This window comes from Salarias fasciatus, chromosome 18 (genome assembly GCF_902148845.1).
Source record: "Salarias fasciatus chromosome 18, fSalaFa1.1, whole genome shotgun sequence".
Taxonomy (NCBI): domain Eukaryota; kingdom Metazoa; phylum Chordata; class Actinopteri; order Blenniiformes; family Blenniidae; genus Salarias; species Salarias fasciatus.
Window position 1 is genome coordinate 14,749,453 of NC_043762.1, and position 11,469 is coordinate 14,760,921.

Below are 11,469 nucleotides of genomic sequence, written 5' to 3' on the forward strand. Positions count from 1 at the left end.
CCTTTGTACGCAGAGAAATGTGGAAGATATATTTCCTTAAGTATACAAACCTCAATCTCGTGTTCTCTTGCAGACAATGGCCAAAAACTGAAGGAGCAAATGAACAATAAACGGCGCAGATGATCTGTTCAGATGATACATGTCTTGTATTTCATTTTCACAAATATATACACAGGTGGTAACAAACATTTAGAGTGCAACAAAAAAAAGAACAGCTTTTTTTAATAGATCAGCAATGTATTAAAAATGACAAGGACAAAACTAAGGTATAATCTAGTAAATTGGGACTTTTTTCTGAAAATACAGTAAATTTTCCAAGAGAAACAAAAGATTTTCAACACATAAGATATGAAATTTAAAAAAAAAGCGTGAACTCAACTTTATAAGTGCAATTAGATAAACAGATACATTCAAGCTATTATCTCTCATAAGACGTCCATCAGCAGCTTTGATTTAAAACAAACAAACGACCAAAAAAACCAAACACAGTCAGTGGTTTGAAGGCATCCAGGTGAAGAAGTTGATTTCTCGCAGCTCTGCAGGTAGGTACTCCTGCTCTACGGGTTCGCTGAAGGCCGGGTTGTACTTGTAGCCTTTAGCGTAGCCCAGCTGCTTCATCAGCTTGGTGGGGGCGTTGCGGAGGTGCAAGGGGACGGGGGGCAGCGGGCCTTTGTGGCTTCTTAAACAGGTCTTCACGTTGGCGTACGCCCTGTAGACCTCCACCGACTTGGGTGCTCGGGCCAAATAGATGACGCACTGAGCCAGGATCACCTGACCAGCGGCAGAGAGAGAGAGAGAGAGAGGAAAACAACTGAGAACTGAGGAAATGCTGATTACCTGAAGACCAATTCAAAATGAGAATTAAGAGAGTGAAAACAACCGGTGAGTGTTCAGAGGAACTCACCTCACATTCAGGCATCCCGATAAAGTGACAGGCCTGGAACGCAGACACAGCCTGAGGCAGCGCAGACGGATCCGCCAAACCTGAGACGAGCAAAACGTACTGTCACTTCACTAAAGACAAAAAGGTCAGGATGCAGTTTGGCTTATCTGGAAGTTTGCGAAAGAGGAACATCTAAAAAAAAAAAAAAGTTCAGCCAAAGGCCAACAAAGTGAAAATGAAAGAGATAATCAAAGGTGGAAATAATATTATTATTCTACATCTGTACAGTGTGCCCGATTGGCTGCTGCACCCTTGCACAATGTGATTTTTGTTTAACTGCTACAAAGAGCCGCTGAGGAAAGGTAGAGGAGCAGCAGCGGGGTTGTCGCCCCCTGAATTACGTTAGATAAATTAACAAAAAATCTGCAATATTGAAACAAAAAGAACCTTTAAGAGGGGAATTTGTTACATTTTCTCAACAACTTTTTCCACATTTTGTGCAGTTTGCTGGTTGCTACAAGGTAAATGAAGAATATGGTTCAATGCTACAGGAGCCTTAAATCAACAGGCTTAATTTAGTAACAATAAGAAGGTCACGGCCCTGTAATTCACCTACCCACATCCTCACTGGCGAAGCGGACCAGTCTGCGAGCCACATAGAGCGGATCCTCGCCGCCCTCCAGCATGCGGCCTAGCCAGTAGAGAGAGGCGTTCTCATGGGAGCCTCTCATGGACTTATGTAACGCCGAGATGCAGTTGTAATGCTCTTCACCTGTGAGTAACACAGAGACTTTAATCCACATGACAAATGAAAACAGCGCGATTCTTCCGTGTAGCACATTCCCCGTGACTTTATCCCCTACATGGATACACTGCACTGACACACAACTGAAGACTGCTCCGGCCGAACAAGTGCTGCCTCCGCCGAGGCCATTTGTCAGGATGAGGGTTTCATCGCCCCGTGAAGTCGGGACCAGTAAATCTCAACCTTTTGAGACAGCTGAGTGTTGTGTAACAGGGCAGCACGGACGACTAATAGGTCTCCCGAGGAGGAGTTTAACCCCTGGATGCTCAGCAGAAAGACACAGATATACTGTATGTAATAGATGAAACTACGGTATTTATATTTTTACAACTCCATTTATTAACAAACGCAGAGCTGACACAGAGCAACCGCGGTGTTGTAAGTAGAAACACAAAATAAAACTTGCTGCATTACTTATCAGGAAACTACAAACTGATGAACAAACATCAGCATGACTATAAATATAAATACACTGCTCTTTGTTTATATTAACTCCAATCATTCAGACCTGAAAGTCCCATAAATCAGGTGACCAGCCGACAGAGATACAATCACTGAAGTTATTCTGGTGAAGAGACATTGATGGCTGGTGTCGCACTAAAACTAGAGGAACAATCACTACGGGTAGAAGCTTATAAATTACTGTTTTACATAACCATATTGTTTTGAATCCGGTATTATAGATCCAGAGGTAAAGGAGAGCCTTCAACATCGGAAAAACTAATCTCTTATGAGTTTTTTTTAATTTTATTTTAACTTCCAATGACAATTAGGTACCATTGTTCTAGCTGACAAGATGTAAATTCCACCTCTTGGGGTCTTTAAATGAAGTACCAACGTCCCCTTTAGCTTTATTAAACTGTCTTTGTTCGGGACGTACTGGGACCAACACTCCTGTCAAAGTCCCACCCAAAGCTACGGAGAATGAATAGAGGAGTTTTATTCTTCAGGCACCTTAATGAACGAAGCCACGCCGAATCGACCTGCTCTTACCGGCCTTGTCGTAGAGAATGTGAGACCTCTGCAGACCTTCCTTGACGTGCTCCTCGGTCACCACAATCCGTTGCTGTGCTGAAACGTTTGACTGGACGGAGTTCATCCGAGCCTGAACGGCCAGCTGGAGGCTGTTGAGTCCGACTCTTGCGTCGCCGTCACAGAGGTAAGCCATGGTGTCCAGGGCCTTTTCTTCAATGTAAATCTCTGGCCTAAAACGTAATCAGAGAAACTGCATCATTGTCAGCATCATTCAATAAAAAAATCTAAAAAAAATTGATTAAAATCACATAATTAATGCACAATCATTTCTTGTCATTTTGATATATTGTGTTTTTAAGAACATAAGTAGAATAGGATCACAAATAATATATAAATAACCATTGTAATTATCAAGTAATTTATGCAAAAGTACCAAATAAACATTAAATATATGGTACTAATTTGGTATTAGGCAGGTATTCATCTATTAGTTTTCTTCTTCCCATTCCTTTTTGAGCATAAATAATACAAATGTAACATTGGACCTGCATGTTTTCTGTGGAAAATGTTTGCACTGTATTACTTATTTGCCCAAAATAAACGAAATGTGAGCAAAAATAAAAACACTTAAAACGCTATGCAATAATTAAAGGTGAACTTAAGTCATGTGAACAATAAAAGATAAGCCTGGTTAAGAATTGACCTTTTTTTTTTTTAAAACTGTGTTTGATGAGGAGAATTAAGTTACGTTTTTTGGCAAATATTAAAATTAATTCAAGTTTATTGTGCTAGTTTCCAAAATTCTGTACTTATATTTTGATGACAGAACAAAGGACATAACCTCAACTATGAAAAAAAAGGAAAATAAAAACAATGTATCCCGTCTGAACAAGCTCGACATGCCAAATCCAGAACATGACGAGGTAAAAAAAAAAAAAAAAAAAAGTACGACAATAATAAAACACAAACACGTGAACATGACCAGTACGCTGTACTTCTCTGAGCAACTTTCAATTACGGTAGTTATTCATCAGTATTGTAAGTTATATTATTATGATGTGATTTTTTTGAATGTCACTTTGGCGTTCCACCCAGAAAACACCGAGCGATTCAGACTGATCCGAGCTCTAAGCTGTAAGATCAACTTTATTGCAGTAGAAGACAGAAGTCCTTAGTCCAGTGCGTCCCGCCGCTGACAGAACTGTCCCCGTAGATCACAGACCCTCTGCTGCCAGCAGTCAACAGCTGTCCGCAACTCACATGTGAAACCTCTTCTGTCAACATATCACACCAGATCAGAGCTGCAAGGATTGTTGTGGCTCCAGCAGAGACCGGCACCCTCCTAACAGATATTATCTAACTGAACCCACTAAGCCAGAAACAGAGGAAAGGACCAGCCTCCCACTTAGCCCGGGGATTTTGAGTTGTGTGGTCCCACCCTGGACAAGTGTGACACAGCAAACATGCACCACAAGGGAGCACTTACTCATGCTCATCTGTTTGGTTTCCATCTTTGGTATTTGCTGGATCCCGTCCCAGGACCGTGATCCCCAGCGCGGCCACGGCCCTGCTCAGGATCGAGCCCATAGCCTCCACGGACAGCTTCTCCAGGACCAGCACTTTGCATCTGCTCAGCAGGGCTGCGTTAACCTGGAAGGACGGATTCTCGGTGGTCGCCCCGATCAGAGTCACCGTGCCGCACTCCACGTGTGGAAGGAAGGTGTCCTACAGAGAGACACACACAAGAGAGGTGAAAACGGGAGCAAGCAAACTCTGAGGCAAGAAACATGAAAGGCTGAGTCAAGTCATATAAAAGGTGAGAGTTTAATCTAATATGTTCATTCATTCACAGACTGAGTTGCCAGTTGCGATGCCACACAGATCGCTGTGCATTGTCATGATAATTTGATCATTAGAAATGAATCCTGACTGGCTTGTTTTGGTGTTTGATGCTGGACTTCATAAAATCTGAGAAATACTCAGTTTTCAATATTAAAGCAAACAGAAGCAAGAGGTGCCCTAAATTAACTGTTTCAATCCATACTAGCAAATGAGCAGAAAGGAAAAAAAGAGCTATGTATTGACATCTTATGTATGCAGTGCATTGTTTTGTTTGGCTGTGGGGGAAAAAGAATAAGGAATTTTTTTTTAAATGCACAATAACTTTGTGTATTTCTATCTCATTGTCAATAATGTCAAACTATTAGAACTAGTATATAAAATCTTTGTGCTGTTCAAAACACATTAGGAGCACCTATATTCAGTATAATGCGTCCTGCTCTTTGTACATTAATGTACTTTGAGATAGGATTAATAACATGATTACATTCAGTGTATCTAACGCACCCTGATAAAGATGTAAACTGGACAGGCTTATTCATATCATTGTAGTTGTGCAGTTCTCTCACCAAAGCCTCAATGTTTATTTTGTCTGACTCATCCTGCACTCAAGCACTGTAACTCTGCATTAAACAGGAATGCATGTGCAGCTCTGCTTGTGTCTCATCCACTGAACATTAAGTGTGATTTACTACTAGAAATGTCAAACAAATCTGGAAATCTTCTATTTTGAAGTACCATCACTACAAATACGGCTCCGAAAACTTCCAACTAAACCAGACAGCGTTCTCTTGACACCTCACCTGTTGCAGTTTGTTGAAGCGATGAATTTCATCAACGAACAAGATGGTCTTCCTCTTGAACAGTCGAAGCTCATTCTGCGCTTGCTTGATCATCTCTCGGACGTCACTAGTTGATGCACTGGTGGCCGAAAGGGTGACAAAACGGGCCGTTCCCTTTTTCTTACTGCCGCTGGCAATTATGTGGGCTAGAGTGGTCTGAAAGCCAAAAAAAATAACACGCAGCAAAATTAAACCGATTAGAGCACATTCACAATACAGACAGATCATGATGCATCTCCTTTGAGAGGCTTTTAAATGGAGTAAGTCCAAATATATATAAGCTCAGGGCTGTAAGACAAATGAGAGGTGAGGTGAAAGTGGGGAAGCATTAGTGAAGCATGCTGACAAAGTCTAAGAATGGCAAGCTGTTTGAAAACAATCCACAGTCACAGGTTGGTGCACCTGAGAACTCATGAACATATTTTATTCGTTTTCAGAAGAGGAAAGCGTCCATGAGCACGGACCCAAACAGGCCCAGATGTCAAAGTCTTCTGACATTGGTTTCTTATTAAATTACATATTTAAAACATCATAATATTGCAAGTGTTATCATAAGCTCAAGTGATAAGATAATGAGCGAAATAAAATTCTCTTTTAAGCAAGATAATGGAAGGTAGGGGTGCTGAGTGCTGCAAAAGGCCCTGGTTAATAGTGGAGGACCAACCTATGTACAACTGAATCTGTGCCTCCATCAGTGCACAGCAATAATATTGCTTTTGTTAGATCAGTCTAGCTATTGTTGGGCTGACCTGCGCATCAATGTGGATTTTGGTCCCTGTATTTCCAGACTATAGCTTTCAGAAGAAGATACAATCAAACAGGATTGTTTTAAATTCTTTATCTTGACTTCCAACATAAAGACTTTGAATGGCAGCATGAGTGGGCCAATAATAAAGCCTTTATTATGTTTGAGCTTGCAGGAAATTGAGGAACTTTTATTTAAAGTTAGAGAACACCAGTCATTTTGATGAGCTTTGTGAATAAACTACATGTTGTAGCCCAGGAAGAGGAAAAGCCTGTCCCCACCTTTCCGCATCCCGGGGGTCCCCAGAGCATCAGAGACGGGATTTCCTGGGAGTCCAGAAGCGACCTGAGCAGCGTCTGCTGGCCGACCACTTTGTTCTGGCCAAAGTACTCCTCCAGTGAGGTGGGCCTCAGAGCTTCCGCCAGAGGCTTGTTGGATGTGAGCAAAGTCCGCAGTGATGGAGCAGACTTCACCTCCTTCATGTTTCCGCCAGGAGCAGCCGCTGCTCCTCCTCCTCCTCCTCCTCCAGCCTCGTTCAGCACACGTTTCACTCCCCTCGGACTCACTTTAGTAGAAAGTAGACCATCTCGTTCCTTCTGGGTTGAAAGTTTCTCCTTGTTGTGAAACAGAGAAAACACTGGCGATGACGAGGAGGAGGAGGAGGAAGAGGCTGCGGGCTTGTTGTCGCTCGGGTTGAGGACTGCAGTTCCCTTGTCAACACGAGGTTTCTTAACCGGCGGTCCGCTCTCCTCGGTGGCGGCCCCGAGCAGACACACGTCCAGGTGTCCGTTAATCGCGACAGGAGTAAAGTCTTTCAAACAGACGGGACACTGCACCGACTCCGCCTCCGCCATGTTGGCTTCCCGCTTGCTAAAGTTTGATGGTCACGTGACCAAGTCGGGCTTCTTCCTCCTCGTGCTTGTCTGTTGTGACGCGCGCTCTCACTGTGTAGAGCGCCACCTGCTGGACCGGAGTACAGTCTACACCATGAGCACTGCTACACAATGCTTTCACAAATTTAAAATCACCAATCTTGCATGTTTTTGGAATGTTGGAGGAAATCAGAGCACCACAGGGAGAATCTGTAATCTTCTGCACGGAGAGGTTGAGCATGAACTTGAACACAGTGGAATTCTTGCTAACCACTACACCACTGTACAGACTGTGGAAGCTGGAAGCTTAAATGAGAAAATACAAGTTTGAATAAGACCTGTCACTCCCTAATTGTGGTTTTCACTACTATCCAACGTTTAATATAGCTCTGTGACCCCACAGTGAGAATAACCCCGTTTGAGGACGCTTGGGGATCTGTTTATGAGGAGCTTACATGTTCTATCTGTGCATCCATGGATTTGTCCCCCAGTACTTCCACAGGCCAAATACATCGCATTTGAGATCAACTGTAAGCCCAGTCTGTGACCCTAATAAAACTATGAAACAAACGTGTGTGTATGTGTGTGTGTATGTGTGTGTGTGTGTGTGGGTGGGTGTGTGTTGTTGCCCTGGGATTTTGGGATTTGTCATGAACACTGTAAACATCTCATAGTTCACATTGTTCGTGGCAATAACAAGCAGCATGCCCTGTCTTACAGTGCACTTCTGTTCTGCTGCTGGAGTACAGGAAGCAAACAAACAAGGCTGTCATTACATGATTAAAACAAGAGAGGGATGAACTGTTTACAAGTTCAGAGAACAGAGCTGTGAGGTGACCCTTGACCCCAGCAGCTCCCCAGGATGAGGAAAGAAATCCATTTCACTTTGTTTGAGAAGGGGAACATTATAATTTTAATCAAACTGCCATGTTGAGCTGTGTCAGAACCACATCTGAAACCTTCCACCTTTTAAATGGGAAGTTCCTAGATTGGCAGGATTCATATGCATCGTTTCTAACTACTGATGCACACACCAGACGGTTGCTTGGGGTCAGCCATCACCCAGCACCAGTGTCCTGGACCACTAGTTTTTAATGATGTGATATCAGCTAACGCAGCGTAATATTGAATCGTTTACATGAATTAGATCTGTTTCGACTGTTGCCGTTTTTGCAAAATATAGAACTTTATCTGAGATTGAAATATATCCCATGAGCTGCAGTGGGAGCGCCACACTGCAGGTCACTTGACATCTGGGTTACACTGCTTATAAATTCACGTCTGGTTTATTTTTAACATTAATTAGGAATCAAAAGACAAAAATATCCCCGGACACTAATTAAATTATCCGAACAATAAAATAAATATCAAAGTAATTTATTGATTCGTACACGGTTGGGAGGGAAGGATTATCACCCCATAACTGGGCAACCGTCCGGGGGCTCTGGAGATCCACCGGGCTGTTTTTGGTCTGAACACCTGCTATAGATTTATCGTGGCTATGGCTGGATATCTTCAGGCTTTCACAGAGCAGAGATTCAGTTACACAATAGCATGATACTGTAAGTAATTTACTATTTAAAGCAAAGGAAAACAAAGACATCACAATGTAAAACTGAATCCTGTAATGATTTAAATGCGATGTTTTACAGACTTCATTAAACCGTTGCCTTGCCTTGTGTCGCTCTGCTTCTTCTCCTGTGCTCAGATAACGAACCCAGCCAAGGGAAACACCGCTGAGAGCCAGTCGGACCCCGAAGAGGAAAAGAAAGCTCATAAAGTGAAGGGCTGGAAGCCAAGTGTCTCCCTCCGTGAAAATGGCCAAGCTGAAGTCAGTCCCATTTTCCAAAAGCCAAAACACGACCAAGCTGGCTTTCTTCCCCTACTTGGAGAAGGTGAAAACCATGCGCTGCTTCTGGGAATTGAAGTTTGAAATGGAGGTATTCATACACCTTATGAACTAACCTGCTGTAAATCAGATTTTTCAACATTAATAGCACCACTGGAGAGTGGCGAAAGTCACAGTTTGCTTAAACTGTAACAGACACTACTTCAGCATAGTGTAGAACTCTAGAAAAGCAAATTATTTCAATTTATTCGAAATTATGGGAATTATATTACATATTGACAGGGAAATGCTAAACCATGATATGATTTCAGTGCACTGTACAAGTTAAGTGTAACTGATAGCGTTGGACACATCAATTAGCTATACCAATGGCCAAAATATGTGGTAACTGAGAAGTGCCAGAAATAGTGCAAAACAAGTAGGGTGAGATTCAGTTAATCATATGTCCGTCTGGAAATTCAAGTAGCCTACCGAAAAGCAAACTGAGACACTGTGAGTAATAGGAAACTTTTTTTCCTCAGCTTCCAGGTAGTGAGGAGATTCAGTTGACATGTGACAGCACAATTCCCGTCCAAACGTGAGCTTTGATTTGGCGTGGTGCCAAATACAAGACGAGGCCGGGAGGGTTTCTAGAAATGCCACAAAAGGAGTGATTTGCTGATACCGGCCACATGCTGCAAATGGCTTTTGCTCAATATTATTACATTCATTTTGTTAGTTTTTTTAGAGGCAGCAACCTGCACAATCTCCAAGAAAAGGTCTGCTGCACCACAAAGTCAGCAGCTTTAATCATTGAGTGGAGCAACACCTGAATGATCAAACAACAAACGAATATAGATTCTCAGCAAAAAGTGAAACTCTCAGCAAAAAGGAGACAAAAATTTGAGACACAAAGAGGAGCTCTTGCTCTCATCTGCAACAAAGACACTTTTTAAAGAGAGTTTTTTTTTGATGCAACACAAACTTAAATCTACGTAAATTGCAAAACAAAGTAAAGTCATATTTGGGAGATTACATCTTTTTGTAAATGTTTCTCACCTTCAAGGAACATGCATTGAATTTTGTTAGTTGTGTAATGCTAACAGTTTCTCCCACTTTACTTTTTATTTTGAGCATCCGCTTCCCTGAGAGTGGTGACAGTCAGGCGTCCGACTGGAAACTCTCTGACTGAACTCTACCTTTCACACACTCGTCCCACAAAGACGGAATTATCAGCGACTTCAGGTAGAATTTTGGAGTGGAGAGGTGACGATGATCTGCCAGACATCCCATAATCAACCCAATTGATCACTTCAGAGATCAGCCTGAACGAATCCTTTGTGCCACATTCTGAGTGACTGCAGACGACTGCAGGTCCCGCAGATCTGTGAACAGGCTGGCGTCCAGCAGAGGTGCCAGACTGTTTCACAACTTAAAGTCCGGTCTTTCTGTTTCTTAAACCGCCGCAATCACTCACAGGCTGAGACCATGTTTGGCTTTCTCAGGGAATATCTGAGAATTAATTTCTGGATGCTCAATCCACAAATGCATGTTTCTTACAAATGTGGCACCATTTAAAAGGTAAATAAATATAAATATGATTTCCATAGACTGGTAAGTAGCATTCCCATGAAGAAGAATCAACGTCTGAATTCCTTAAAATTGATATATTATTTCCTAAAGTTAATTTGTGTTGCACTATTTCATAGCTGTTCTGGTTACACTATGTGTTGTGAAGTGTGCACGGAACAAAAGTGAAAAAAAGAAAAAAGAAGAACCTCAGTTGAGACTGCTGAGTGTAAGCCCCCCCACGTGACAGCCTGAATGACATTTGCAGCAGTAATCCAATAGCGCAGGCTATTTATTTACATGATATCCTAGTGTCTGTGCGTTGACAGGAAGATCAGAGCCTCGGTGACATTTTTCTCACTTTTCACAGCCGGCAGGGTGCTGAAGATTCATTTACAGCTTTTTGGCTGTCACTCAGCTGCTTTTCTTGAAATAAGGTGGACAGTACATGAAGTGAAAGACCTTTTTTTCCGTCTGACGATGGAGGTTTAGCAGAGACCCTTTCAGGCCACCTCTGCTGGCACCTGTCACTCTTTTGTCATGCGGACACGCTGCCCGTCCTCTGACTGCCAGCGCTGATTGGAGTAGGGAGGCTGACTGAATTAACAGATGCCATCGGAGGGTAGTTTAGCATTAACGTTTGGGCGGCTCTTGCTCCGAGGAGCCACTGTCATCTGCTCCACTTGAAAAACGTCTCTCTAAGCTCCAGGAGGCCCCTTTGTAGTTAAAGATAGGTGAAGGAAGCCTGTGGAGAAAGGATGAAGAGTAAAGTGAGAGCCCTGGAGAACGCCGTGGCAGTGTGGGACATCTGGCTTGTCAACAACATGTGTGTGGCTGTTTCTTACCTCTGGCACAGGCTGTGTGATTTACTCTGCTATGGGAGGAGGCGTAGAGCGTCGGCCTTTCAGGTACAAACGACGCTTTTGCACGACGTTGAACGATTTTCAAAAATTGGCCGCGAGATAACTGACACCCTGTTGTTAAATGTTTAAATTCAACCTTGTTTAAAGCGATTCTTGTTTCAATATTGAATTTCATTCTTCTTGTTAAGCTTTATTACTGAAATATATGCAAACTCGCTAATTCAAATTCATTCCAATCCACTCAAAGT

General features: G+C 42.6%; 1 protein-coding gene across 1 annotated transcript; it reads right to left on the bottom strand.

The window, feature by feature from the left end:
* Nucleotides 1-180: 180 nt before the first annotated feature.
* Nucleotides 181-6,949, bottom strand: wrnip1 (WRN helicase interacting protein 1). The gene is made up of 7 exons (XM_030114662.1): nt 6,371-6,949; nt 5,306-5,500; nt 4,150-4,388; nt 2,682-2,893; nt 1,500-1,655; nt 905-984; nt 181-771 (listed from the first exon to the last, which is right to left on the bottom strand). The coding sequence occupies exons 1-7, from the start codon at nt 6,941-6,943 to the stop codon at nt 490-492; spliced, it is 1,737 nt and encodes a 578-aa protein (XP_029970522.1). The 5' UTR covers nt 6,944-6,949; the 3' UTR covers nt 181-489.
* Between the last annotated feature and the right edge of the window lie 4,520 nt (nt 6,950-11,469).